The sequence below is a fragment of the Neopelma chrysocephalum genome, unplaced genomic scaffold (genome assembly GCF_003984885.1).
Source record: "Neopelma chrysocephalum unplaced genomic scaffold, ASM398488v2 Primary Assembly neopelma1_97390, whole genome shotgun sequence".
NCBI lineage: Eukaryota > Metazoa > Chordata > Aves > Passeriformes > Pipridae > Neopelma > Neopelma chrysocephalum.
This window is the reverse complement of record NW_020926031.1, coordinates 1,836,597-1,864,044: the sequence shown is the minus strand read 5'-3', so window position 1 is coordinate 1,864,044 and position 27,448 is coordinate 1,836,597. Positions and strand designations below refer to the sequence as shown.

The 27,448-nt window shown below is 47.9% G+C and overlaps 1 protein-coding gene across 2 annotated transcripts; it reads left to right on the top strand.

Annotated features, from left to right (window-relative positions):
• Positions 1 to 565: 565 nt before the first annotated feature.
• Positions 566 to 27,448, top strand: ARHGAP19 (Rho GTPase activating protein 19). Of its 2 annotated transcripts, none has more exons than XM_027672301.1 (12): positions 566 to 660; positions 14,045 to 14,310; positions 18,319 to 18,399; positions 18,749 to 18,958; positions 19,524 to 19,750; positions 20,259 to 20,345; positions 21,239 to 21,304; positions 22,030 to 22,218; positions 22,907 to 23,005; positions 23,597 to 23,689; positions 24,174 to 24,242; positions 24,735 to 27,448. In XM_027672301.1, exons 1-12 carry the CDS (start codon positions 587 to 589, stop codon positions 24,789 to 24,791), a joined length of 1,518 nt encoding a protein of 505 aa, XP_027528102.1. In that variant the 5' UTR covers positions 566 to 586; the 3' UTR covers positions 24,792 to 27,448. The 2 variants fall into 2 exon arrangements, with proteins under 2 accessions (XP_027528102.1, XP_027528101.1); XM_027672300.1 differs by having other exon boundaries at positions 575 to 708.

Below are 27,448 nucleotides of genomic sequence, written 5' to 3'. Positions count from 1 at the left end.
GTTTAAAATGCCAAGGGACCACTCCAGCTGAAATCTAATCAATTAAAAAAATACCAGATTAGTTCCTAGTCCCCTTAGCACTCTGATCTACGGTTTCACTTGCTTATAAGTTGTTCTGTCTTCCCATGGTTACTACTTGAACGCTGTGGGTGCACCAAGTGTGCAGGGACACAGGGACCCTGGCTGAGGGCAAGGCAGGTGCTTCTACCCACCAAGGGAAAAAAAAGAGGGAATAAAACTGCTCTTCTAGCACCTGTGTTCTCTGATTTCTCCTCAATGAAGAGCAAGTTGCGAGTTGGGGGTTATGGTGTAACTCATGCTATTTGGAGCACTTGGCGTGGGCTCTGCAGGTTCGGGGTACGTCAGCAGCATTGTAAGTTTCCTTCCAATGAAAGGAATGTTGTTTCTGCTTTAGTGCTCAGTGAGAGGCTGGGGGTGCCGGGGCGCTCGCGGCCTTACACCGCCGGCCTACAACTCCCAGCACGCCGCGCGCGGCACAGGCGGCCGTTTTCCCCGCCGTGCGCGCGGATCGGCAGTTGCCCGTTCGAACCGGCCAATCGCGGCGGGGCGTGGCGGGCCGCAGCCAATGGCTCCGCGCGCCGCAGGAGGGGCGGGGCCGAGGGGGAGGCGCGGCGGGCCAATGGGCAGGCGGAGCGGCAGGTATGAGATGGCGGCGGGAGCACCGGCGCCTGGTGGCGGCGGCGGCAGGTAGGAGCGGGACTGGGACCGGGGGCACCGGCACCTCCTCGCACTCTCCCGGGGCGGCAGCGGGCCCTCCTCGGCTCCTCGCTGCCGCGTTACGGGTCGGGCGCCCCGCAGCAGCCGCTGGGCAGGCCCCGGCCGGTGCGCCTCGGCCCGCCCATTGCGGCGCTGTCCGTGCGAGCCGCGCTGTCGCCGTCCCCGCTGCTGCGCCGCCCGCGGGGCCCCGGCGCCCTAACGGAGCTGTCGCTGTCCGGCGCCCCGGCGGCTCCGGAGCTCGGCCGACCCGCCGGGCAGCCCCGCGAGGGTCGCGGTAGGACCGTGTGTCCCCGCGGTGCCCGTGTCCCCGCGGGCCGGGCGGAGCAGGAGCGCTCCCCGCAGCATCCCGGTGCTGCATTGCGGGGAAGCGCTTCTCGCTCCGCTGCAAGGGCAGAGATCCCTCTCCAGCCGCCCGCCGCGGGCAGGGGCTGTTCCCTCGGGAGGGCGGCCGGGCGCCGTGCCCGCCGTGCAGCTCTGCCCTGCCGCGGGGCACTGCCGTGCTGCGGCCGGGCCGGCTCGTCCCTCCTGCAGCCGCAGAGCCGGCGCCGAGCTCTCGGCAGTTGCAGGGTTTGGTAGGGTGATGGCACTGTATAGACTCGCTTCGCATCCGGCCCCCCTTCTCCTTTGCTTTGTGCACTCTGCGTGCGTTATTCTCCCTTTCCAAATACACAAACTATGTCAGCTTCACGTAATTCATCTTTAGCGAGTACTTTTGGATGCATAACCATTCTGTGACTGCTGCCGATAAAATAGTAGGGACTGCGTGAGCATCTCGCTGGAACAGTGTTGTCGGGTGACTGATAAAAGGCTGCATCATCTCTTCCTTTTTTTCTTTTATTTTTTCCCTGCATATGTGGTGTGGAGCTGCAAACTGCGTATCACTTGAATGGCAATTCTTGTGGATAAATAAATGCAGTTGAGGGTTGATGCCTCATACCCACCTTGATTCATGGTGGTGCTCTCCTGTTCTCTGCGGAGTGGGACCCATCCTGACGGCACTGCTGTGGTGCCTGAGTTGCCCTAGAAGGAGGGATGAAGAGATGGTGCTCATTGCAGCATGTTTGAGCAGGGAGTGCCTGAAATGCTGGACCTGGTATGCTCTATGCAGCTAATACTTAAGATGCCCTTTTGGATAAGGCATCTTAAACGTGGCCTGGATCAGCCCAAATGATTGAATTTATTTTTTCTATGCTGCCAGTTGTCCTTACGATGTACTCCCTCCACGCTCTACCCCCCCCACCAAGTGAGTGATTGTGTTAAAGCCAAGCCTTTGTACAAGTTTTTTCCCAGCACTGCGTGTCACCCACAGGTAGCGCTAGCAAATCGATCTCTTGCTTTGTTGGTCTATCACCACACAGACCACAAAGCTTGCTTTTATTGTGCTTTTGCCCCCGTTTACTCTCATCTGGAGAGAAGTGCAGGTTAGCTAGTAAAGCTCGCATGCTGTGTGTGTGGTCTTTAGCATGCTGACTTCAAGACTGGAAATAAAAGCTGGTTGTCTTAAACTCTTTACCAAATGTCTCTGAACATGACAAAAGGTGATTTGTGTGGGCCTCTCTTCTGTTTGTGGTCTTTCTAACCTCTGCCTGGCTTGTCATAACTGAGAATGATGATTGCATTGTGCCACAGTGCTCAATTTCAAAAGAGAAACATCTGTCTGTTTAATGAATGCTTTTAACAAGGTCTGATTCAAGCAGAGCCTAAATGCTTTGCCAGGCACTTGTGTCCGCCATTTGATATGGCAGGGGTGGGATGAGTGGAAGGGAAAAAGCCATGAGGCATCTTCCTGAAATGGCCTGATAGAGTGTCACTGCACAACTGGACATCGAGAGCTCATACCATAAACAGGTTATGAAAGGAGACACAATTGCCATCTGTGTTTTACTGTAAATAGGAAAATGTTCACTGTAAACATGACTTAATGGCAAAAAGTCAAAGTGACTTGCTGAGAGTCATGCAGAAAAAATGGTTGATTTCAGAGTTAAGGCCAAGTCTGAACACATGGCTGCTTTTCTCTGAAGATACCCTGGGAGCAGGGGGGCAGTCTTATTCAAACATTCCCTTTTCCACAGCCCTCATAAGAATTTTTGAGACCTAAACTTGTGTTTGACCCTGTACTCGGTCCAAGTCCTGCCAGGTGCACGTCTGATCCAAAACCAAGGCTGTATTGCATTTGCAGTATTTTTGTATGTTTGCGTGTAACACCCTGTCCTGTTCTCATCCAGGGCCTGGGGTGGGCTTGGACAACAGGATCCTTGTTCTGCTACACTTCAGTTTATTGTCTGTTTGTATGAAGGGGGAGCGTTGCTTCCCACGTAGCCCAAAGCAGCTCTGTGTCTCCTTGCCAGTCTGGCCATTGCCTTGTTGCTGTGTGCACATTTACATGCCTGTGAAAATGTCACTCCTTTAAAGGTGCCTGGGCACTCAGTTCACTCTGAAACTGAAGCACTGAGTGCCGGACACTGCTGAGAAATCAAACTCCTTGTCCTAAAGGTCAACAGTCCTCACTGTGTGTTGGTTTAATAAGTGGCATGAACAGATGGGAAGGAGACGGGGCAGTGTGGAAATGTTGGCTAATATTAAATGGTTGCACTGAAGTCAAGTTCCTCTTGGAAATACTGTCCCTCTGTACACTGTGTTGGGCTCCTGGTCACAACTGAGGCCTTGTATTTTCCACTTGTTTTGGGCTTAGCTCTTTCTGTTAGGATCTCTTTTTTTACTTGTTCTTTAGCTGGAGGCAAGAACAGGGAACTGAAGCCCTTTCCTTGCCCTATGGTCTGCTGGGTGCAGTCACAGACCTGCTGTGCTGATGTTGTGGAGGCTGTCACTAAACCTGCACTGTGATCCTTGGGACTGACACCATGTATTCCCATGTTCCCAAGTCACAGGGGTCTAGGAGCTAGCATGGGCAGAGAAATGGGAGGAACCGTGGCTGCGGCTGACACTGCGTTTCAGAGCTTCACATGTCTGGTGTGTTCCTGGCCTCTTGTCCAGGTAATGCACTACACTTACCACAGTACCTGAGAAGAGCGTTGGGCTCTTTTCTCCAAGGTGCAAACCCCTCATTCCCCGGCTCTTGGCCCCTTTCTCCCTTCTACGCTAGGTAATTGCAATTAGGCTATCTGGACTTTCCTCATAAATTTTATTTTCAGAAACTGTAGATAGTAGGGAATGTGATAAGCTGCTTAAATAATTGCCTGCCAGCTGGCTTACAAGAACTTTTAATGTGTTTGCTTTTGGCCTATAAAGCTCAATGGTTTGGAGTCCTGCCAAAACATCCTTTCTTCTCGAGTGGTAATGTGGCAGCTCTGATTTTCAGAGGCAGGAATTTCTCAGGGGAGATGGTATTAGTTTTCTTTTTTGTTTTTCTGAAGCTTATACTCAAGGTTGAAACATAGCTTTATGGTTTGGGACTTCCATATGGGCATTCCTACAGCCCTGTTTGCAAGCTGTCATATAACAGGAGAGAAGCATGATAAGGCTGTCCGTGCCTTGGAGAGCGGGAAGCCTTTTAGGGAACATCCTCACAAGCTCTCAGGGGTTCCTGGAGCTTTCCTCATGCACATGCCACTCTGCATCCTCTTGAGTGGCCCCTGGAGCAGTATATAAATATATCACTATTCCCTGGAGTCTGCGGTGAAACTGGGTGGATCCAGACAGAGACAAACTGTCAGGCAGGATGGGAAGAGAAGCTGTGTCTGATCAGTGTGGGAGAGTTGCATAAAGTGACAGTATAGGTTACTGTCATATGAATTCTGGTGTCTGTTTACTTTATTCCAGTTTTTGACATCCTAGCCTGCCCAAATCCCCTTCAAAAGCCCTAGGCCCCCACACTGCTCAGTTTGGTGAGTTAATTGGGCTGCTTTGTGCATCTCTGTCTCTCTGGTACCACATGCTGTGCTGCTCTGTGGCGGGCCCAGCCTGTTTATCTGTGTGCCTCGGCAGCCCTGAGCAGATGTCACCAGCTTATTTAAATGCTGGCGTGCATCCAGGTGTTCCTCATCGCAATTCCAGCTTGTGAGAGTTTACACATCTGGAACAAGGGATGTGGCCTCTGACATACTCAGTGGTGTCTGCAGAGGATTGCTGATGAGAAGGGATTTGATGTGCTGTCATCCTTTCCAAACACCACTGTGATACAAAACACAGATGCAAGCATGCAGCTTGCTCACTGCACCTCCAGAGCGTTGTGAATCACAGAAGTGTAGTGAAAAAACCAAGAGCTGTGGTTCCTGAGTACCTTTGTCCTCTATTTGCCAGGGTGTGACCACAAAATCTCACCCAACAGCACTGTGGGAAGCTGGTTGTGGGTCCTGACCCAGATCTTAATAGCCTCTCAGTCCAGAAAAAACAACTGCAGTCAAACAACCGTGAGTGCTGCAGCACACTGTACTCACATTGTGATGCTTTGCTCGAGTACTAACTGTTGATGGAATGGGATTCCCAAATGTGTCCTGGGCGCCAGTTAGGGCTACCAATTTTGCGTATCGAACTGTGGTAGAGCTGGAGGAAAACACTCATCCTGCTTTGCTGGTTTTCTCTGAGTTCCCAGACTGGTTGTTAAAATAGCTTGTTAACTTTGCTGTGTTGTTTTTGTGTGATTGCTTGATTTTTCATGTCAGAAGTAAACCTGATTGTTGTGGACTGCTTATTATAGATGGTAATTCTGCTCTGACCTGGACGCTAGCTCGGAGCTACTGGACTGAGAAGCACCTACATGGTGTATCTTTGCTTGTCTCTGAACTGCATCTTATCCTGCCTCTGAAGGATGCCCTAGGGCTATTATCTTCAAGTGTCAGAGGTGCATGCAGCGATTTCTGAGTGCTAGAGGCCAAGGAGATAAAGGTAGGACTGGGTCATGCCTCTTATTGACTTCCAGTACACTCAAAATGGGAAAGTAAAGAAGTTAAAGACATTTTAAAATGAGGAGAGTAAGGGAATGCTATCATTGTTGGCAACTGGAAAGTACCACCAGCACACTCTAGGGATACAGCAGACACGTGTGGACTTTGCTAAGTCCACCCAGCTAAGGACCAAACTGGCAAAAGTGGGAAGAAACTTCCTACCTGGCATGTGGATGTAGTTGAAGAGCAGTAAGTTGGCAAGAGTCCATGGACAGATATTTAGTAAAAAATTTTAGATTACACGAGAAAGGTGTTAGGGTCGATGGGAAGAGGATATGTCTTTACAGTTTGTTAGACACATAGTCAAAGGTCATGGTGGGTAATTCTGCAGCACACAGGGAGAAAAGGCCCAAAATTCCTGTTCTAGACATGGGACACAGCATTGAGGGCAGATACCACATGGCCCCACAGGGTACCTCAGATCTATGGTACGTTATTCACAAAGCAAATGGCTTAAATTGGTAAAATAAAGCAAAAAAGATGCATTGTTTTGTCGTGGTTATTAACTAAATGACTGGGGCAGGCAAAATACATCTGTACAGTTTTTGTACAGAGTCGCCTCAGGCTCTGGTGACCTCCCAAAGAAGGCAGCATGCCTTCCTGGCATGTTCTGGGTGGTGGGAAATGGCTGCTGGGCTTCCTCAGGCTGCAGCCCTTCTGCCCTCTGGCAAGGGTCTGGATGTGGGCACTCAGTGCTGCCGGGCTCCTCCAGCTACCTGGCACTGCTGGCTTGTTGTCTCTGCCTAGCCAGCGGCTACCAGCCAGCGCCTGGAGCTCAGCTCTTGCCTCCTCAGCCTGTGTCCCAGCCGTCCCTGCCTGATAGCTTTCAAACCAGCTCCTTTGTGTTCAGTCCCATGTCGCCCCTCGCACAGAAGCTGGATTTCTTCTCAATGTCTGCAGTGTGACCTGATTATTTTTCCTGTCCTTCTTCGCCCTCCTTTTTAATAGTGTCTATAGGAAAGCTGGCAGAGTTCAGTTATATCAGTCATGCTGACTGATAGTGCTGCCTCTTCTCTTGGGATTCCTCCTCTTTTCTGTCCCTCCAGCATTCATTTCAGATTTAGCTATCAGCCCTCTAAAGACAGGGTATTGCCTTTGTTCTGTTTGTACAGCACCGAGCACAGTGGAGTCCCCAGCTGTGACTGAGGTTCCCAATGCCACAGTGATAAAAGTGAGTAGATCAGTAACGAGAAGAGGCAGCTGCTGCCATCTAAAAAAATTCAGTTTTGGTGCTGGTTTCAGTGAAATCAGGATTGGATCTAAGGCTCTTCTTCTATAGCTGCTCCCAGTAGGGGTTTATATTAAAATAGAGACACAAACTTTAGACTGTGTTGACAATCATGAGAATCAGAGCAGCATTCCTTTTTAACACTGTTCAACTGTGTTATTCTGATGTTAAGGCAGACATATAAGCTTCCATATCTGTAATGTAAAATTACTGGATTTCTGGTGGTAGCTGCGTTTCTGCATCTTTTACAGGGTTTTGGATAGGAGGCTGAGCCATCACAGAGCGTGGGAGCATCCAGAGCTGTGATGGTGCCACTGGGAAGGAAACTTGGTGAAGAGCACCACAGTGAACATGCGGTTTCTCTCTAATTCCTCTCCTTTCTTTTCTGCCTAGCACTAGAAGGCATTTGATGTTGTGGTGATGGCTGATTGAAATACTGCTTGATTGACTCTAAAATATTTCAGTGGCTATTATTAAAAATATCACAAAGAGTTCACTCAGGTCAAACTTAAGAAATTTCATGCCGAAACGTAAATTTCTTGATGTTTCACATATGTCAGGCTGTCTCGCTACTGCAGTTTTCTTTGACACTGGTAATATATTGCATTTTCAGGTTTTTCCAAAGCACGGTCCCCCCACCCCTTCCAACCCTTTTATCTTCCCAGATAAGTCCATCTCCTCCAGGTTCACATCATAGATGTGTAGCTGATGTTGCTGTGGTCTGAATCCTTTATGGAGACAGAATTTGAATTCATAGATGATAGCAGTGACTTGGATAACTGTCCTGGTTAGAACGGCTGGGACCAATTCATCCCTGGATGGGTGTAACCCAAAACTGTGTATTCTATAGCCTCCATGCCATTTCCCAAAAACTGCTGTCAGTAGAGGCCTGCAAGGTGGGAAGATGTTCCTGTACCCTTTTATGGAATTCCCCGCTCTGATAAGAGGGACTGAGCATCCACATGCCCTTTTATGGAAATTCCCTACTCTGAGGGAGGGACTGAGCACTCCCGCCTGAACTGGAGAGTATATAACTGGGAGTTTCAGAGCCTTGGGGCTCTCTCTCGTGGGACCCAGAGGAAGACAGCAGACCACCGCTGCTCCCAACCAGGCTGAGACCACCACCCTCAACTGGACTGCAATCACCACTTCTGACCAGACTGCAGCAGCTCTCCCACCAGCAGGTTTATTCCCTCTCCCTTTGCTTTGGACTCGGGGGGTGGGCCAAGGTACACCACTTTTGTTCATACCCCAGGGTGCTGGGTTTGTACATTTGGGTTTTGTGGATTAAAACCAATTGTCTGTCTGTATAATTGTACTTATTGCATTATTTTAATAAATTGTTATTCTGACTTATAAATCTCTCTTTTGAATTGAGTTCATTTTGCCTTGCTGGTTAACTTTTAAACCAGCACAATAACCAATTTACCTGATGTCCAAAAGGTAGCCAGGAGTTATGTTAATTCCAGGTTGTCCAGCACAGACTGCCATCACTTAATAGCAGCTTTCTTTTCCAGGTCCTTGCTGTTTAAATTGTATATAATTGTCTGATTCCCACAGCCAAAAGGCTGAATCACTCTGTGTAAGCTATTTAAATGTGAAGAAAGCAAAGCAAAATTAAAAAGGCAGTGTTATCTCATACACCTTTCTTGTCTCAGGGCTAGAGACAGTAGGCAAGGATCAGCACCCACTGTGCTGTTCACTGTGTACTCATCACAAAAGGACTCTGCCCCTGAAGACCTTATGAGTATAACCCTAGGCAAAAATTGCTGCGTGTTTTTCTTGACATTTTTCAGAGGCAAATCAGTAATCCTATGAAGAGTTAGGGTGCCAAGTGTGAGGCCTGAATGTGATCTTTGTTACACCATCTTACAAGAATGTCAGTCTGAAGTACAGTCCTCAAAGCAACTTTAACTGTGAAGTCATTTCTAATGTCTCTGCAGTCCATTCCCATTAGACTACTTTCATTTTTTTTTAATCTAGGAAATAATTTGTCTTCTAGTCCTTTTGTACTTAAAATGATTCCATATAATTCCACTATGCTTCTTTCATCTCTTTGCAAAATCTGGGATGGCTCCTATCTGGCTCTGGAAATGCTGTCTTTAGACATCCTCATTAATTGATTCCTTACTCTGGCACAACATAGGAAACGATGCTACTTCTCCCTCCCTGGGGAAATCCAAGCCTGTGCGCATCTGTCCTGTCTCCCTTTGTGCTTAGCCAGGCAAAGAATTGTTCATGTTTCATGTTCTTCAGCACTGCCTGCTTATCGCCCTGCTCTCAGTATTTGGTAGCAGTCTGGCTCTTTCTTATAATCTAAAGATTTTTTTATTATAGAGGGAGTTTTTTTTTTTATTATCTGCCTTATTTTCAAAAGCTTCTTAATCCTTTTACTCCTGTATGGTAAAACTTGTCTACTGTGCTGTGTCTGAAGTGCAGGTGCCCTAGTGATGACATACCAAGTGTGCAAAATGGCACCAGAGATGGATTTTGCCCCCTGAATTAGATAAATCAGGCTCCTCTGAAATCTGCAGCTTCCAGTGTATCTACTTTTCCCAGTTAGACAAACACAACTAATGCCTTGCCCCAAAGGTATCACTTCCTTTTCTTCTTTCTTGGCTTACTTGTGTTCTCCTTGTGCTCTATTTCATGTTGCTTGAACCTCTTTCTTCCTTCACATGGGTGGACTTAGAACAATGTCAAATCTGTGAAAGCCACTAAACAGCTCAGTCTCACCTATCCAAATGCAAGCTTGCTGTCACATGAGGTAATCTGCCTGCTTGCAGAGCTCTTACACCACAGGTTTCATCACCAGGTTTTGGCAGTTAAAGTCTCATTTTTGTCCTGGTTTCCAAGGCATTTCCCTGGCCTGGATCTAGTTACCTTAGGGATTAATTGATCCATCATGATTTTGACCTCCTGCACCATCCACTCCCCATGAAATGATGGGGCTGTCATGCCTGAAGCAAAAACGTTGTGTGTAACAGACAGCTTTCTTTGTGACTTGGCTGGGATCACAGGCTTTGGCTCTGAAAGATACTAGAATGGCAAGAATCTCAGCACAATATAAGACCCATTTTTTTTTAATCTACTGTCTTAATCACAACCCTATTACTACAAGGTTTTATTATTCATTGAGATTTTATTATTCATTGGGATTGGAGAAGAAGCTATTTATTCCTTTATTTTACTGTCTTTTGACGTGTCATAAAGCAATCTGAGATCACAGCATATAGAAAATGTAACTCTGTAATTGCAAGCAAAGCAAAAAAAAAAGGCAAGAAACTCCCTGAATACATGTTTCTCTCCACTCTTCTGCTGTTATATAAACTGTGAGTGTAGGTAGAGTACATCCATCTCCCTTTTTTGACATGAAAACAGCAGATGGGGCACATGGCTCTTTATGAAGGTTATGGTGTGCAGCAGTGAGGATTGGCAGGGTTATTATGTGTAAAGCCAGTGGGGGCTTTATCTTTGCTCAGAAATAGGGGTTTGCTTCACATTTCCATTTTGATTAGCAATAATGATACAAAGGCAAATTTTCTGTGCGAGGAAGTGCTGCTAATAAAGTGACCTTTGAAAATTAAGTAGCTCATTGAAGTGCCATACCACAATAAGAGTATACAAGGCTGGTCCCAGCTGCAGCAGGCAGGCAAACTGGATGGGAATGCAGAGAAACATGAAATGGGATATCCTGAAGTGGATGAACAGCCCATGGTGGCACAGTAATGGTAGCAAGAGCAATGGCCAGGTGCTGTTTCCAGCTCTGGAGGGGCCGATTTATGTGCTTTGTCTTTGAAAGGATCTGAAAGTGTCAAAGGCAGGAGCAGAGAGTGTTTCTAGCGAGGTTTCTGGGCATGGGGTTGTGCAGTTAAGGGACTCAGCTATTGTCCTGCCAGTGCCATAACATCGGTTGTGCTTGGTTGCTGTTGGGAATGTGTTTGCATGGCTTTACTCATGGTAAACACAGGGTAGATTTGGAGCTATTTTGTGGATTCTTCTTGGATACAGGTGGAGAGCACTTAGTACCACACTGGTCCTAATTCAAAACCTCGGTTTCTATGTAGGAATTATTTGCCGTTAAACTCCAGCTACGCAGCCTTTGGCAAGAGACATGAATCAATTTGTCCAGCTTTTCTTTTCTGTTTTGTCTCTGTGTGAAGGCTGATGCCCAGTGTGTGCCAAGGGGGCCTTTCAGACCCAATAATGCGCCCTTGTGTCTTGTAGCATGCGTGGAATTTGCATAGGCTGTGCTGGGACAGGCAGGTTTCTTTTGTTGCTGGAAACAAGGAGCAAGTTCTTTTCCCTGTCTCTGCTTCCTAATGCCTCTTCAAAAGCTCTCAGCACTCATGTAAGAAATTTACTTTTTTCTATTTATTTTTGCATTAAATGTTGTTAAACTTTGTGCGACTTGTAACACAGGCTGTGCAGAGAAGTCATGTCAGTCAGTTCTAGTTGACAAAATTGTTTAATTTTCTTTCTCTGAATCTAGATATCTAATTGTCAGACGGAACAGATAATCTGTGATGCTTGATGTAACTGCTGCAAAGTATTTGCATATCTTCTCTGTGGGGAAACAAAACTGCTAGTGAGTGAATAACAGTGCACGGATCATTGCAGGCAGGGTCACTGGGCCTATACACTTGCTATTAACCCTTCTCAGGATCTGTATTGCCACAGAATGAGTTGTCATGGATTTCAGGCAAAGGGCTTGCTCCACATTATGGGCAGAGCTGGCACTTGTTTGTGCATTGTAACCATGTGCAATGAAATGCGAATATGATCAGATCAATTGGCAATTGCTTTTTGTCAGCTGATACCAACTTGTTGCATTCTGATTTATTACAGAGAACAAACTGCTGAAAAACAGGCTGGGAGGTGCTCAGAAAAATATGGCCCCCATTTGGAGTCGGCAGCGTGCTTGCTAGGCCGCTCTGAGCCATGCAGCTGGGAGCCTTTGAGAGCTTTCTAAAATTTTAGAGGACCTGGCAGATTGCCTTGCAGTCTGCCTTGCAGACCTTCTTCCTTTCCATCCTCTTGAAGGCGTCTTTGACATCCATGGAGAGCAGTGGCGAGGGGAGAGGGCTTTGTATGGATTCTCACAATGCAAGTGCTGCTTGAGAGCCTGGTTTCTTCTTGTTTCAGCAAGTATCTTTCTCCTTGTGGAGCCTGAGTCACAGCTTTTATTCTCGTATTTTGATCACGCATCCTGAAAATCCTGGAGATAGTCTTTCAGGTCAAAGATGTACAGCAGTAGCTCAGATAACTTTTGGGTTCACAGATGCTGCGTGGAGGTGGGCTGGAGTTCAGGTGATTTGGCAGAGTTTTGATGTCCTCCCCATTGTGAGCTGCTGTCGATTTACATCAGAAAAGGAGGTTGCTGAGATCTCTGAACTAGAAGCTGAAGTGTTCTGTTGCTTGAGCCAATGGACGTAACATTCAGTGGGTTGCAAATGCTTTCGGTGGCAGGCGTGTTGGACAGTGAGCATGGATATACCCAGCATGGCCCAAACACGCTGACATGGTCTCCACCCTTCAGCAGAGAGGAGAGTAAGGTTAAGGTGCTCTAGTCTTCTATGGAAAAGCTTGTTTTGGAGGGAAAGCCTTTGGTGGGCTTGGGGGTGTTCAGCAGAGCACGTGCTCTGTGGCCCAAGTTCCACACCACACCTAAGGGACTGGTGTGATCCCCAGTGCATGAGCACAGGATCTCTATTACCTTTGCACTTGTGGCAGCTGCTGTTGGAAAATGGTGTCCAATGAGAGCTCACAGATGAGGATGGATGTAGAAACAGTGCAAAGGAAAGTATTATATAAGAGGCCAAGGGTGATTAAAGGATTGGGAATGTCAGATGGTGAAAGCACATAGTGTGTAAACGGGTGGGTAGGCAGCCTACACCCTAAGCCCTGAAAGAACTGACACACCCATTGCCAGGGCCAGGCTAGCACTTTATAGCCAAGTATGACTTCAGAGCAATAGCTCGTGACTGAAGCATGATACTAACCCTCACCTTTAAGTAAAAGAGTGGCGGGAGAAGCAAGCTAGGCAACTCTAGCCTGTGGGCTTGACATCAGAAGCAGGAAGGTGTTTGAAACAGTGGTGGGAAGATGGTAATGGAGGACCTAGAAGTAGATGGAAATTGGGCTAAGAGTTAAGTGTAAGCATTAAGAGCTCTGATTAAAATGAGATATCTCTTTGATAACTCCTTAATTTGATTTTCGACATGGTAAATGTACCTATCCTCTGGTAGGGCTATTTACCTGTTATAAATAACCCTTAGCAGAGCACTGTTTCAGGTGCATCTCTTTTCCCATGCCACGTGAGAAGCTATGAAATGGAGAAAGTAGGTGTCACTAGAGAATAGGGAGGTTGGATAAAGGGCAGCATGAAGAAGAGGCAAGAACTGGATGAGCTGAAAAGAGATGTTCTAGGAGAAAGGTTAGATCAGTCCTTGAGGAACCCCTACTTGCATGGCGCATGCCGATGAATTTTCACTCACTCCAGACTCAGAGTGCATAGCTGGCAGAGGGCAGTAACTGAAGAGTTACCTGGGAGCATTTGACCACATCTGCAGCAAAACTGAGGGTTCATGTTATTGCATGTTTATGATCTCAAAAACAAAGTCCCAGGATGTGGGAACTCTCTATTTGTTGATAGGAAGGTAGGGATGAGGTAACAACAATGGGAACTGATGAGTGTAAGCTGGCCATGAAAAAATTTAGATTGTGTTTCAGACTTCCAGGCCACTGGGAATGAATTTCTGGGGAGGAAGGGAGATAGAACCAAACTTCTTCATGACTTAGAGTGGTAAGGTATTGTAAAATATTGAGTGTCATATCTACCTGAGCTAGTAGGATGTAGATACAGTGAAACTAGTAGTAGACATGTAGATGTAGTTGAAGTTTTAGTTGGGTGTTGCAATATGTTGCGTATGTCATCCTCATGCTATGGAGGTGCTAGTCTTGGACTGTGCTGTACAAACAGTCCAGAAATGTCTTTGCTCCATAGGGAAATGTAACTGTGCTGTGCTGAACACTCACCACTCAGACAGTGCTGTTGGTGTAGACTGGTAGCTCCTGTGTCAGCAGATGTCTCCTTCAGGGCAGACCAGCTGGCTGTAAAAAACAAAGTGATGAAGAGTTACTGTATTTTTTTTCCTCTTTCCCTTTTTCCCAGTGATGCCATCTGCAATTTTGTCATCTGCAATGACTCCTCCTTCCGCAGCCAGCCGATCATCTTCAATCCTGACTTCTTTGTGGAAAAGCTGCGCCATGAAAAACCAGAGGTGTTCACAGAGCTGGTTGTCAGCAACATTACCAGGCTCATTGACTTGCCTGGGGCAGAGCTGGCCCAGCTAATGGGAGAAGAGGACCCAAAGCTGCCTGGGGCAAACAGCACAGCCTCTGGATTTTTTCGTTCTCTGATGTCTCTGAAGCGCAAGGGTGAGTATGGCATGATGTCTGGTGCCCACCTTTAGGGTGATGCTGTAATCATCTGTTACATGTAGTTTACTAAACTTTCAGCCTGTTGCTTTGAGCTTGTGTGGAATGCTTAATACTATAGGTTTGTAATCTCTGAGCAAAACAGGCCACAGGACTGATCCTAGAAATGCCCTGCACTTTGAGAGTATCTTTTTCTGGGGATTATTGCTGTGGTGTATGTTAGGTTGGCTTCAGTGGGTCAGCTGCCCACTGTGCAGCTCAGAAGTCTGTAAGCATCTCCCATCCAAATGCTAGTGCTGCTCAGATCCACATCCCAATCCAGTGAGTCAGTGACAAAGCTCTGCAAACTGACTCTGATTAAGCTCAGATTCAACCCTGGGAGGTGACATATTTCTTTTTCTCTTAGACAAGGATTCAGCTGGAGTTTTCTTCTGGTAAACTGACTATTCTTATCTTCTCTTTCAAGTTCAGCTGTCTTGATTATGAAACATTATCCCTAGGCCCTTCTTAGAAGTTTGAGATCTGCTTTTGAGCAGTTATGTTGAGACCCTCTCCTCTTCAATGACTGGCATTTACCACTCTGTTTTGTTTTAACTAAAAAGGTGTTTTTGGGGCAGGGTGACTACAGTGGGTGTGCGTTCTCCCACCTCTGCCCACACTCAAGGGGAACGTGGTTCTCCTGATAAGTTCAGTTAAACTTCCTCACTTATCTAGACAGAAGCTGACTCCATCTGGGCACCTCACATCCCTCCTCAGCTCTGGTTTCCTAGCTTAGACTGGCAGGCTGCTGGCAGAGAAGCTGTAAGGAGCTGCCTTCAGATGTTGGCAGCCTAAGGTTGAACACTTCTGATTAGTCTTCCCCTTCCTTTAAGCAGTTCTGCTACTGTGAGTACCTCTGAGAAGGGAGTTATTGCTATGTCTGAGTGGCTTTTTTTCTGTCTTCAACCTTTATATAGTGTCTCTAACTGCTTCTGATTTTACCAAACTTATTCTTCTGTTGTATTTCATAAGGACAAGCTCTGCAGCCTCACTGCTCAGGCAGAATTTTCAGGTGCCAGCTTCAGCCCTCCACTTCTGGTTCACTCAGCAGGAATCCTGATAGATACACACACTCTGGGAAAATAAAATACTGCAAATCAGTCTTTTAGCATCCTTAGATGAGAATTACTTAATATTGCCATGACTTACCTTGCTGCTCCATAATAACAGGTCTCTGTGCTGCCCCTAACCTGCAGTTAGACTGTGCTCATACCTGTTATTGCTCCTGCCTCAGTTCCCAGAGAGTAGCAGGGCACCTTAAATTCAAACACTTGCCACTTGACAAACAGAAGCGAGTAACCAAGCTGGAAGTGTTTTCTTAGTGTGTTTGGAAACCTCCATGTTTGTGTCAAAACCTTCCAGCAGGGGCTGGTGAGCCTTCTCTATCTAGCTAATTTTTTTTTTAATTATCTGTACTCTGCTGGAGCACTGCTCTTAGCAGACCTGACATCTCCGGCTTGCTCTCTTCCCCCGAGAGCTCTGCCTTCCCCCATTCAGATGTCTCCATGACCGTGTGTCTCACTACAGCTACAGCTAGCAGATGTTTCCAAGTCTGCTGGCTGCACTCCCAGGCTGCAATGGCAGTGTCTCCCGGCATTGACAGGCACTGTCTGTGAACTCCTTGGCCAAACTCTGAGAAAAAGAAGTTTGTGCCTACAGAGAAAATCAGTTTTGTGTACTGTGTGTTTCATCTTGGAACCATCATTTGTTTTTCTTCATGTTATAGACCAGATAGAACAAACAGGTTTTATTTCTTCAAAGCCAGAGGCCAAGGACCACAGAGCTCAGAGCTGATCAAACTGCAAATACGACTTCTTTGAGCATCAGGAAACTCAATCTCATGCTGCTGCTTAGTTTCAGAAGCAGTCATACAATAACATCTAAGCCTTTGTAACACAGCATCCGTTCTCCAGACACATCTTTCAAGTTTCTTTGAGAATCAAATTCTCATTCAGATACCAGCTTCTGACTTCAAAACTAAATCAAATTTGTCAGGCCCTGCATGTCTCAAGAAGATGTATTTTCCTCTTCTATTCCTGGCCACTGTTGATTCTATCTGTTGAATGTCTAATGAGTTTAGTTTTCTTCAAGGACAAGAATCTTTGCCAACCATTCTTTCCCTTTGCACTCAAACCTTTCAGATCTTTCACGCGCATCAAGAGCTCACATTTGCCTCCTTTCTCCTGCAAGACTGAGGCATGTGCTTTATCAGAGTGAGGTCAGAAAGTTCTTGATTTAACAGGAAGCTGGAGTTCCTGGTGGCTTACCATGTATTTTAGAAGTCCTGGAAGAAAGCAGAACATTCTTCAGGCGGAATAAATTTAGTTGCACAGGAAGGCTGCTAGAGAAGACCATAGGGTTAACCAGGTCTCTCCCACATGCTGTGAGCATCAACACCACAGAGCAGTAAGATCTGTAGTACAACAGACCAAAAGCTAGTAAAATCAAAATGTGCTGTGGCAGGGGGAAAAGAAGAGGCAAGACAAAGCTTGCGGCAGAGATAACTTTTATCAGACCAGCCAATGCACTTCTTGATGGGCTATCACCTGTAACAATAAGGAGGGAAATCTTCAGTGCAAGTGGTGCAAATGTCCAGCCTGCTCTCAGAAGTGACCCATGCTCCTGTTAGTCAGGTCATGGAGAAGAGAGGAATATTCTTTTCTTAAATCTGTTGGCTCTTTGAAGCCTGAGTGCAAGGGTAGGACAAATCAGTTTTGCACCTGCTTCCAGTTCTCAGTCCCCGTCAGCATGTTGTGGTACGGTCTATCCAGTACCTCATCTACAGCTTGCAGTCCAAACCTACGTGCATCTGAGGGAAGAAGTGTGGTGCTCAGGGTTCTGGTTGCTGTCAGTGAAGCCCCTGGGAGTTGTCTCAGCTTTCTGAGGGACAGACCATGCTGGCTGTGTGTGTGTTTGACAGAAAAATCCATTCATTATCAAGGCTGCATTTATTAGACAACACTGTCCTCCTGGATAATCACTGTCTTACCTGCGAAGTCCCTCTCTGCATAAGAATAGTTTTCTGCACTGGTTCAACAAATGCTCTTCAGTTAAATGGGCTTCTCATCTAATGTTTTCTTCCATGCAGGGATCTCCTTCCTTTCAGCTCAGTTGCTTCCACCTTTTGGGGCTGTAGCCTGTGTTATTTAGTGGAGTTCTGGAGCTGGCAGCTGATGTCCAATCTGTAACAACCCCATGACATGGGAGCAGACTCCAAGAGTGAGAGGACCTGCCAGTGCTCCCTATGGAGAAGGACCCAGCTCATTCCTTCCCTACTCTCCTTTTTTTTTTTTTGAGTTCTTCCTTGTTCAATCTTCATACTTTACTCAGGCTAGAACAGCTGACATGGAAGAGAGATTCACTGGGATGAGGGAATTCCAGGGATTACCCATCCCTGAAAAGGAGGCCAGTGTGAGACAGTCAGATCATGTCTGATCTCCCCAGTAGTGCTTGTTCTCCTCTCCCATAAACTAGTAGCTGCACCTCTTCTTTCTGCTCCACTTCATGTCAAGCCACAGTGAGGATGAATCTGGACTTTCCTTCTCAGGCATGGAGAGTGCCAATGTGGAAGGCACCTGGGCAGTCCAGGCTCTCACATCTGCCCTTCCCACTTAGCCGTTCCCATAAAGTTCAGGCATGCAGATTCTGTGCCATTTAAAACTGAAGCATCTGTTTTGGTGTTGTTTTCTTTTAAAGGGCTAGAGAATATTTGCTTTAGCTGATAAAAGTGTAATTAAACTGAGGTAAGAAGCAGGATGATCAAGCCCATGTAAGTACAACATGGTGAGATAAAGTGTCTTATTTTGGAGTGCTTGTGATATCTCACGTGTGTGGGTGTCCTTGTGACCTTCACCCTTAGCATTTTGGGACACTGGTCTTTGCATGCTGAAATCCTGTTCTTTGGGAAACATTAATTTCTGTGGCTGTTGGGTTCTGAGCTGCCTGAACATGTTGTCTTCTGTTCTGCAGAGAAAGGGGTGGTGTTTGGCTCACCACTGACAGAAGAAGGCATTGCGCAGGTTTCCCAGCTAATCGAGTATCTGCACAAAAGTAAGTGGCTCTGTCTTGCTGTCTTCCCATCCCAATGGGTATCTGACTGGCCCACCTCAGGTCTCTGGTGCAGAGTGAAAAGCAATGATCTCTCCAGCGTCGGGAGTTCGGCACTGCACTGGGTGACTATTCCCCAGAATTGCCTAGCAGATATGTTAGTTTATTTCCCTCTGTACAAGCACTTTTTCTACTGATGGGAGCTAACTTGAAGTCATATCTTCATATGTCTGAATGCAGTTCACTGAGATTTGCTGTCAAGCTCTGGAAAGAGGAGGGAACTGCTTTAGTAAGAAGATGGGAATCAGCCTCTGATTACTCAGTCCCCTTTTTTCTCCCCTCTGCCAAGCAGATCTAAGAGCAGAAGGCTTGTTTCGAGTGCCAGGCAACAGCATCAGGCAACAGATCCTAAAGGATGCTCTGAACAGTGGTACAGATATTGACCTGGACTCTGGGGAGTTTCATTCCAATGATGTGGCTACCCTGCTAAAGATGTTCCTGGGGGAATTACCAGAGCCATTGCTGACACACAAGCATTTCCATGCCCACCTCAAAATTGCAGGTGAGTGAGCAGCAAGAGGCAGTGATGAGCAGAAGGACTGGAACAAGCCTCCTAGAAAGCACACTAGGCTGCAGAAGGGTACTCCTTAAAGCAGGATAAGAAGGAATCTTCCTGCCATCTCAGTGTGATGGTGGAAAGACTGGAGCTGAAAATCCTAAGGAATCAGACCAAGTCTGTCTAGCTAGTCTTCTCTCAGATAACTCAGGAGTAAAGCCCACATTGGTAACCTGGGTCTCCATCTGTTTTATGTCTGGGGTTCTCCTGAGCAAGTTGTGGTTTCTATGTACTTAATAACTGTTATTGAACTACCTTATGTGAACTTCCTCCATATTGCCTTCAAACCATCACAGCTCTTAGCAGCTCTGTTGTTCTGTGGGAGGAGTAGCACAGATTAACACATTAAGTGGGGAGCTTGGGAGCTGGGGGGAAGAGAGATGAAGGGCCAAGAATTGTGTAGGGGATTGTAGGAGATCTGAATATGAAGAGGGAAGGATAACTGGTTGCCATAGACTGCTGTTAGGAAAGGTAATGTGTGTCCTTCACGTTCTGCCTTCTGATTTGGCAGACTTGACACTGTTTGATGAGAAGGGGAATAAGACCAGCACTCCAGACAAAGAGCGCCAAATTGAAGCCCTCCAGCTGCTGTTTTTGATCCTTCCCGCTCCCAACCGCAGTCTGCTCAAACTGCTCCTGGACTTGCTCTACCAGACCGCCAAGAAGCAAGACAAGAACAAGATGTCTGCCCACAATCTTGCCCTCATGTTTGCACCCCACATCCTATGGCCCAGAAATGTGAGCAATGCCTCGGTGTCTGTGGGTGGGATATTGCAATATAGACACCAGGGTCTCCTTGGCAGGGGAAGAACCAAGATGGGAAGGTTAAGTATTGACACAGGGATGTGAGGGTTGGAGACTGCGATGGAGAGGTGAAGCTTCCTGGCAGGATTCAGTCCTAGTGGTCAGTCCAGACCTGCCATAGGTCTCATTTGCAATTTAGGCATCATCTTTTTCAGTAAAATTGAAAGCACAGTACAGTTATGCTTCTTTTAAGAAAGTTGGCTCCAGCTTCTGTGCTGCTGGTGAACTGTTTGGCCCCAGAGTTGTCAGGTTCTCCTCTCAGAGCAGCTTTGGCTCTGTGAGCTCTGCTTGTTGGTGTGCTGTGAACCCTGCCTGCCTGTCACCTCAGAGCAGGTCTCTTGCTGAGGCACTGTGTGTCTATGTCCCAGAAACAGCAAGGGCAGCAGAGACCCTTCCTCCTCCCCTTCTAATGGATGCACTTTTGGCTGTGTCCTCTTGCCAGGTGACAGCAAATGACCTTCAGGAAAATATCACAAAGCTGAACAATGGAGTGACCTTCATGATCAAACATTCTCAGAAACTCTTCAAGGTAAGTGTGCTTTGGGGTCTTGCTCTCCCTGCTCCTGTCAGCAGGAGACTGAATGCCCCTTGGCCAGAAAGATTCCAGGGGTCAAGTGTATATTCTGGGGGCTCTCCTGCAGGAAGGAGGATTTCTACAAGAAACTGTTCCTTTAGTGACTAGGGAGGTCTTTGCTGGGCAGGCAGCCCCAGAGATGGCTTTGCCTGGGCAGGTCAGCGGCACGGTGCAGTGTAACGCTCCCCTCTGCTGGACACCAGCACCTGCTGCCCAGTGGGAAGCGTGGCTCCTGGGGGCAGGTTCTCACCGGGCTGCACTAGGGTTCTCCCAGGATAAGGAAAGGGACTTGTCCTGGCTGAGTGCTGCCACGAGCTGAATACCTAATACAGTGCATTGTTTTGTTGTGAACTTCTCTGCAAATGGTAGTCAGCCCACTGTTGTTACGGGCACTGATTAGCTCTGAGCAGGGTGCTGTGTAGAGCAGTCAGGAAGTGTTTCTACAGCAGGCAGTCTCTTGACTTCTCAGGACCTTCCTGGTCACTGTAGGTATCTGCTCTCTGCAGAAAGTCGAAAGTCCTCCCATATAAAGTTCCCCTTCTGCCCTCTTTGTCAGGCCCCTGCTTGGCCAGCTCAGAGCTGGGGGAATCATTTAGAGTAGGGTTCCACAGAAGCTTTTTCCTACTGTGAGTTCCACTTCTGCTGTTTGCCTACATGTAAAGGAAACTGTGAACAGGGACTGCACTGGGGACATGAAATTCCGTGGCTTTGTCTTCCCTAAGTAGCTGAGTCTCAATACAAGTGGCTTGTGTGGTATGGTTGAAAAGCAGCTCTTGCTGCGTCCACTCTTGCTCCAAGGCCAAACATGCTAAACATACATTTGGCCTGTTCTCTGCTCATCGTCACAGGCTCCAGTGTACATCCGGGAGTGTGCCAGGCTGCACTATCTGGGATCCAGAGCCCACACATCAAAGGTAAGGCCAGCAAATGCAGTGCCCTCCATTAAAGGGCAGAGGCTGTGATGCTGTGAAGGGATCCTTGTGAGTGATAGAAGCTGCAAACAAACCAAGTCACGAAAGAGGATCTGTCAGAAGCCAGGAGCAAGGGAAGCATATGGTGTGGTAGTGCAGGTGGCTGCATTAGGGGAATTGGACAGAGTTGAAGCATCTGTTAAACAAAAACACAGGGATAGAAAGCTACCGGCCCCTGTTTAGAGCAAACCTGCTTCGTGTGTCCAGTTCATGCAGCACCTGCTCCTTTGATGGGTTTATGCCTTCCAAACAGACAGACGTGCCTGCTGCCACGGCCAGGTTGCTTAGAAGAGGTGCTGGGATCAAGGCTACTTGCTGCCACTGGGACAATTGTGTCTTGCTAGCAAATGCTTCCCTGTCTCATTTAGCTGCAGAAGAGGGAAGATGCGTTGCAAGGAGCTGCACTGATCCTTCTCAAACCTGGAAGGGCTTCTGCAGCTGGCATCTGGGAGGGGAAGGAAGAAGCAATGGGGTCACCTTTGTATTGCTGTCACCTTTTCCTGGCACGGGGCCTGCTGGTGCAGTGCTGCTGCAGAAGGATAGGGAAAACACAGCCCTGTGCATTCACTGGTGTTGAGGCAGCTCACGAGACTCTTCCTAGCCTGGCTTAGATGGGTGGCTCATTGGGATTAAAGCATGGCAAGCGACTGCTGTCTCCGCTTTCCCAGGACGACCTGGATTTGCTGACGTCTTCTGGCTCCAAGGAGCTGCAGCCCCTCAAGTCTCAAAAGCGAAGCCGGCTGGACTCTTGCCATCAGGAGGAGACCCAGCAGCGCACAGAGGAGGCACTGAAGGAGCTCTTCCGCCATGTCCACAATATGCCTGACTCTGCAAAGAAGAAGAAGCTTATCCGACAGGTAGTGTGGGGAGAAAAGATATCCTTGGGGTGTGCTTGTCAGCACAATCCTGGGCACAGGGTTAAAGGCAGCGCCTTCTTGAGAGCTGCTCCTAATCCTGGGAGGGCTGGGGAGAGTGAGCTGTGGACTTTGGGCTGTGTAAGGGCCAGAGCTGTAAGACAGGGAAGGAGGATGTGTTTGGATGTGACTGATACTGGAGCTTGCTGCATCAGGCTGTGCTTTAAGCTTTCTGTTTTTCAAGCAGTTTTCCAGTCCTGATCATGGCCTTGTTGAGCTTCCTCCTTCAGAAAAGGAAAAGTCTTGTCCCCTCTTGCCTGCAGGGAGTGGACAAACTGGTCTCCTCTTGGTCCCAAGACAACTTGCTGCTCCAGACAGACTGGTCGATATGGTCAGCACCAGTCATGGCTGCCAGCCTCCAGCTGCTGCTCAGCCCCCTTTCTACTCCAACACCTGCTGCTTTTGGTTAATCTGGTAGCCAGCACAAAGCAGCTTTGCACCCAAACTCCCTGTAATGCTGGGTGGGAAATATGGCCTTCCTTTGCTTTCTTATCCCTGCAGCTCTGAGCTGCTCCTCTATTCTGGGATGTGAAAGAAACAAACTGAGTTCTGGGACAGCAGGTAGAGCACCACACAGCAGTAAGAGACTGGTGTAACTGTGCTAACATACTGCCCTCATGTTTCCTCCTAGTTTAATAAGCATCCTACAGCTCTTACTCCTGGCTCTGATGTACCCACATCCCCAGCACCACGACGTGCCCGCTCGCGCTCCTTCAGCGGCCTCATTAAGGTAAAAGCAGCCTCTTACCCATACTCTCTGCTGTGAGTTTCTGATGTTGCTCTCTGCTTCTGCCTTGCCCTGCCTTGAATGAGAGACCCTCAAAGGCAGGGACTGTTCAAAGTATTGTCTGCCAAACAACATAGGTCTACTGGGGCAGAAAAGGCATCACAGTGACGATGTCTTGTTAATATAAAGTGTAATTATCTTGAAACACATGGCTGTAGGATCTGTGCATCTTTCTGGAGAATTGATTGCTTCCTGAGATGAGATGAGGATTGACAGGAAGCTGGTCATGTAGTCTAGCATGTTAGCACAGGTTTTAGCACATGATGGGCTGCTCCACAGCAGCGTGTACTTGCTTCTGACAGGCTGGGCTCCTGGCCGGGCCTCAGGTCAGCTCCCAAACCCTTTACAGTTGGGCAGGCCCAGCCTAATGGCGTGGTATTTCAGGTGATTCTGCTTTGCAATCTTTGTCCCAGCTTGGCTTCCTTTTTTCTTTCCCAGCATCCAACTGCTTACCAGCAATGCATCCTGCTCCTTCTCTTTCTTTTTCACTTTGCACTCAAAGCACTAGCCAACAGCCCTCTCTTCTTACAACAGCGGAAAGTTTTGGGAACCCCAGTTATCCTGGAGAGGAAGAGCAGGGATACCACACCAGAGCCTGTGCGGGTCAGCAAAGAGAATGTCCAACTGGTAAGAAACTTGTCCCAGCACCGCTGAAGCTGTTGGTGGGGAAGTGTGTGAGGGGAGTTTCAGTGCAACTTGGGCACTCATTTCATCAATCCTTGGGGAACTGTTTGCTGTTCTGTGCTCAAGAGGTTTCCAACTTTCTTTTGTATGACAAAATAAGGTCCTGGGAAGCTGCTCTGAGGAGAGCAGATGGCAAGGGCAGCATCAGGGCAGGGGTGGCAGCCCTGGCCCTCTACTCCAGTTTTGTCCCTCTGGCTGTGTTCTGCCCTGGGGCATTGGCTTGTGCTCCCTGCCCTCTCTCTCATCCTCCTCCACAAGTTGTACAGAGCCTGCTGCTTGTATGCAGTAAGGCTGTCCCATGGCTTGGACAAACTAAGAGTATATTTGGGTGATAGATGCCCTTTGGTGGTACAGGCTGCTCCCGGGGAAGGCTGTGAATGCCACTTCATTCACCAGCTCTCTAATCCTATTGCCCTCTCTTGTCCAGTTACAGAAATGTGGCTCTCCAGCTCATGTGTCCCAAGCAAAGCTGAAAACTCTGGAGGGCCGGAAAGAGGTGAGACACTCCCTGTCCCCGCAGTTCTTCCTGTGGGGAACCTGATGTGCTGGGCTCTGACACCTGCAGAGGTGACGGCACACACTCAAGGCTCTGTGACAGCTGCAGTGCCCCAGCTCATAGCAGTCTGCTCTGTACTGAGCTGCAGGCAGGTGGCATTCTGGAAGCCAGACCCTGAAGGGTTTCACCCAGCAGGTGGGTACAGCCCTTCTACCTGTGAGTTGGCAGGCTGGCTCTTACAGGAAGCAGAGGGAAGCTGGCAGCACAGGGTACTGCTAACAGCCTGTCAGGGTGGCAGTAGGACAAGAGCTTGGTGCAGCCCAAGATCAACTGTTATGTTTGTTCCTGTCTGCTCACTGCCTCGTCTAGTGCTTTAATAAAAGGTGTTGGAGGAGGACACCAGGGAGGGTCCTTGCAGGAGGAGAATGTCAACCTTTTCTTGCATAGCATTCTGTGTCTCAAGCATTCAATTGCTCTAATTCTCTGCTACAGGAATCCTGTAGGCGCATGCGAGCCCTCCTGCTTTCCAAGGATTCATCATCCCTCTGAATCGCCTCGCACCAACGCATGGGTGGGGATTGCCCAGCCTCGCAAGCTGTGAATAAATAACGTGCTGCACTGAGAGGGGAGTGCTGCAGGCTCACGGCACCCTCAGCAACACGGCAGCACTCTTGAAACTGGACCTTTGCAAAGACTGCAGGGACTTGTTTCTTTCTGTATATAAATTACATTTCATTCTACTATGGGGCAAACCACTATCTAACCAAAACTTGTGCAGCATGTCTGACCTGCTGGCTCTGGGAAGAGCTGGAGTGCTTACTTACAAGGAGAGCCCTGTTCATTGCAGAGCCCTGCGTGCACTCCCAGCTTTCTCTGCAATGTTGCTAGGCTGTATTTTTTTGCTTTTCTGCTCTGAGTTTTTAACACATTGCCTTGTTTTTGCTTCCTCTCCTCTGCTAGCAGTGAGAACAATGGACTGCAACCTTTACCTGCATCCTGACAGCTAAGCTTGCCTCCAGTCCTCCTCTGGAGCCGGGCTTCTTCTGGGCTCCATTTTGCTCTGCTGTTTGCAAAGGGCTGGAGTGCACAAACGGTACAGAGCACAGGATGGGCCTGGGAGGAGGGGAGAGGCTCTGGATGCCATCATCTCAAGCGGGCAAAGCAGCATCCCCAATAAACTCATCCCTCTGTTTTAGCTGGAGCTGGAGGCAGCCCTTGCTCACTGCCTTCATATCTCAGTGGCACTGAGCAACTCTGAGCAAGGAGTGTCTCTGCTGTGCGTTCACCCAGGGAGGCTGAGCAGAGCAGGAGGCTGGCATAAGCTGTCTGGGGCAGAACAGCCTAGTCTTTGGAAATTACAGTGCCTGGAGCAGGCAGAGTCTTGTGGCTGTGTGCAAAGCATAAAAACAGTGTGAGCAGCGTGAGAGGTGAGAGGAGGCTCCAGCCCCTTGTGATCTGCTGCAAATTGTGCCAAAGGCTTTGGCTCAAGATATCTGGATGGCTGGTAAGGCAACTGGCTCATTAGTCATTAAACTGGGGGAAAGGGCTGAAGGTGGGTTCAGCTCTTTGGTCTGAGCTGCAGAAATGAGATTAAACCATCTAGATATGGGATAAACCCCCATCACAGCTGGCCAGTGGCAGTGGTCTTGTTAAGCTAAAGTACTCCAGTAAGCCAATCTTGCCAAGAACATGTCTGCAGGCACTCTGAGGTAGGATACACATAGGGTCACTACTGTGAAATAAAGATTTAATCAGCTGGGGAACCATCTAAACACTTCTCAGCCCTTCTCAGCAAAGCAAATAATCTCTGGAATCCAATTATATTTGTCTTCTAATCTTTAGGAACCAGCAGCTAGCAGGAGTTAGAGCTCTGTTCTTGACAGCTTTCTGAAACAACTGGTGACAGGAGGTGTGAATATTGGGATAAGAGCAGGAAGTTCAGTCCGACTGGCTGGAGCTGTCAGAACAGGGCATCGGAGACCTGTGTGGCTTAGCTGGAATTTGTCACTTTCTTTAATTCTGATTTTTTAATTTTTTTTTTTTTTAGATACAGCTTTTGCTGCTCTGTAGAAAGGGAGATTTCTGGTCCTTTATTGAGGGGACCTGTCCCCAGTCTGACCCCAGGCTGGAGCCTTGAAAATGTAGGGGGTAGTGGAACTACAGACATGTGAGTTGCTGGTGTTAGGAGCCTCTGTCACAGCAAAGAAAGAGCTGTGGTTCTTCAGGGACCAGGCTGGCAAGGATGCTGTGAGGAAGGGCAGAGGCTATTTGCTGTGGCAGTAGTATGTGCTTTTTGAATGTGTCTGTAATCATTCCCTCCAGGGGATGAAGCTGTCTATGTGTTTTTCTCCGAAGGGCACTGTATGTTTTGCTGACTGCACTTCTGCCCTGTCCCTGCAGCCCACTGTTAGCAGAGACCTGGGGATCTTGGCTTTGCCTCTGAACAGAGAAGAGGCACAGCCAGAGGTCAAGTGGCAGTACAAGGAGAGCTGGGTCTGGTTCTGCTACCTCTGCTCTTATTTGCATCAGTAGCAGTTGCTGGGTGAAGTTATTGTTCATTCCTCTTCTTCCCATTGTCCCTAACTTACTTGGGCATATCTCTCTCTATGGGTGTCTGCTTGGCAAGGTAGTCTTGTTCCTAAGACTAAATACCCTTCTCCCATATGGATGAGAGGAATATAACTTCCTACTGTCCCCCCTTACTGATGTCTGGCTCCTGGCACAGCTGAAATTTGTTTAGCTCTGAGAAAAATTACCTAGGGGGCATGGTCCAGGCATTCTGCATGTGTCAGATGCCTTACCTACCAAAGGGGTGGATGCTGTGTACAGACAGGGCAGTCCCAGGAGGGGTTTGGTGCCTTTGTCTGTAGCCTGTGGTGCTGTGCTCCCTATGCTGAGGATGATGGTGGCTAACAGATTTGGCCTTTAGGGCCTTGGCTGTTGCAGTCCTAATGCGTTCACACTGTCTCCCAGGCACGGGAGAGTTTTAGTCATGCTTGAATGTGTCTCATTTGTCTGCCCTGTGCAATGACTCATAAGGATGCTTCTTCCCAGAGCAGCCGCTAACTGTTCCCAGAGTCTATCATTTCCAAAGTATTTTTAATCTTTGTCTTTATTTATATATGCTATGTAAGTACTGTTGCAGACTGTTGCCTTTCTGTGTGTTCATGTGAAAACCCCATATTAAATGCTTTTATTTTTAGTGA

What these genes read in the sequence shown, in the direction of transcription:
- ARHGAP19 (XM_027672300.1), top strand. Translation starts at nt 587, where the DNA reads ATGGCTCCGCGCGCCGCAGGAGGGGCGGGGCCGAGGGGGAGGCGCGGC. An exon ending in CCTGGTGGCGGCGGCGGCAG is followed by an intron (nt 709 to 14,044) that starts GTAGGAGCGGGA and finishes CCTTTTTCCCAG; the next exon opens with TGATGCCATCTGCAATTTTG. An exon ending in AATCGAGTATCTGCACAAAA is followed by an intron (nt 18,400 to 18,748) that starts GTAAGTGGCTCT and finishes TCTGCCAAGCAG; the next exon opens with ATCTAAGAGCAGAAGGCTTG.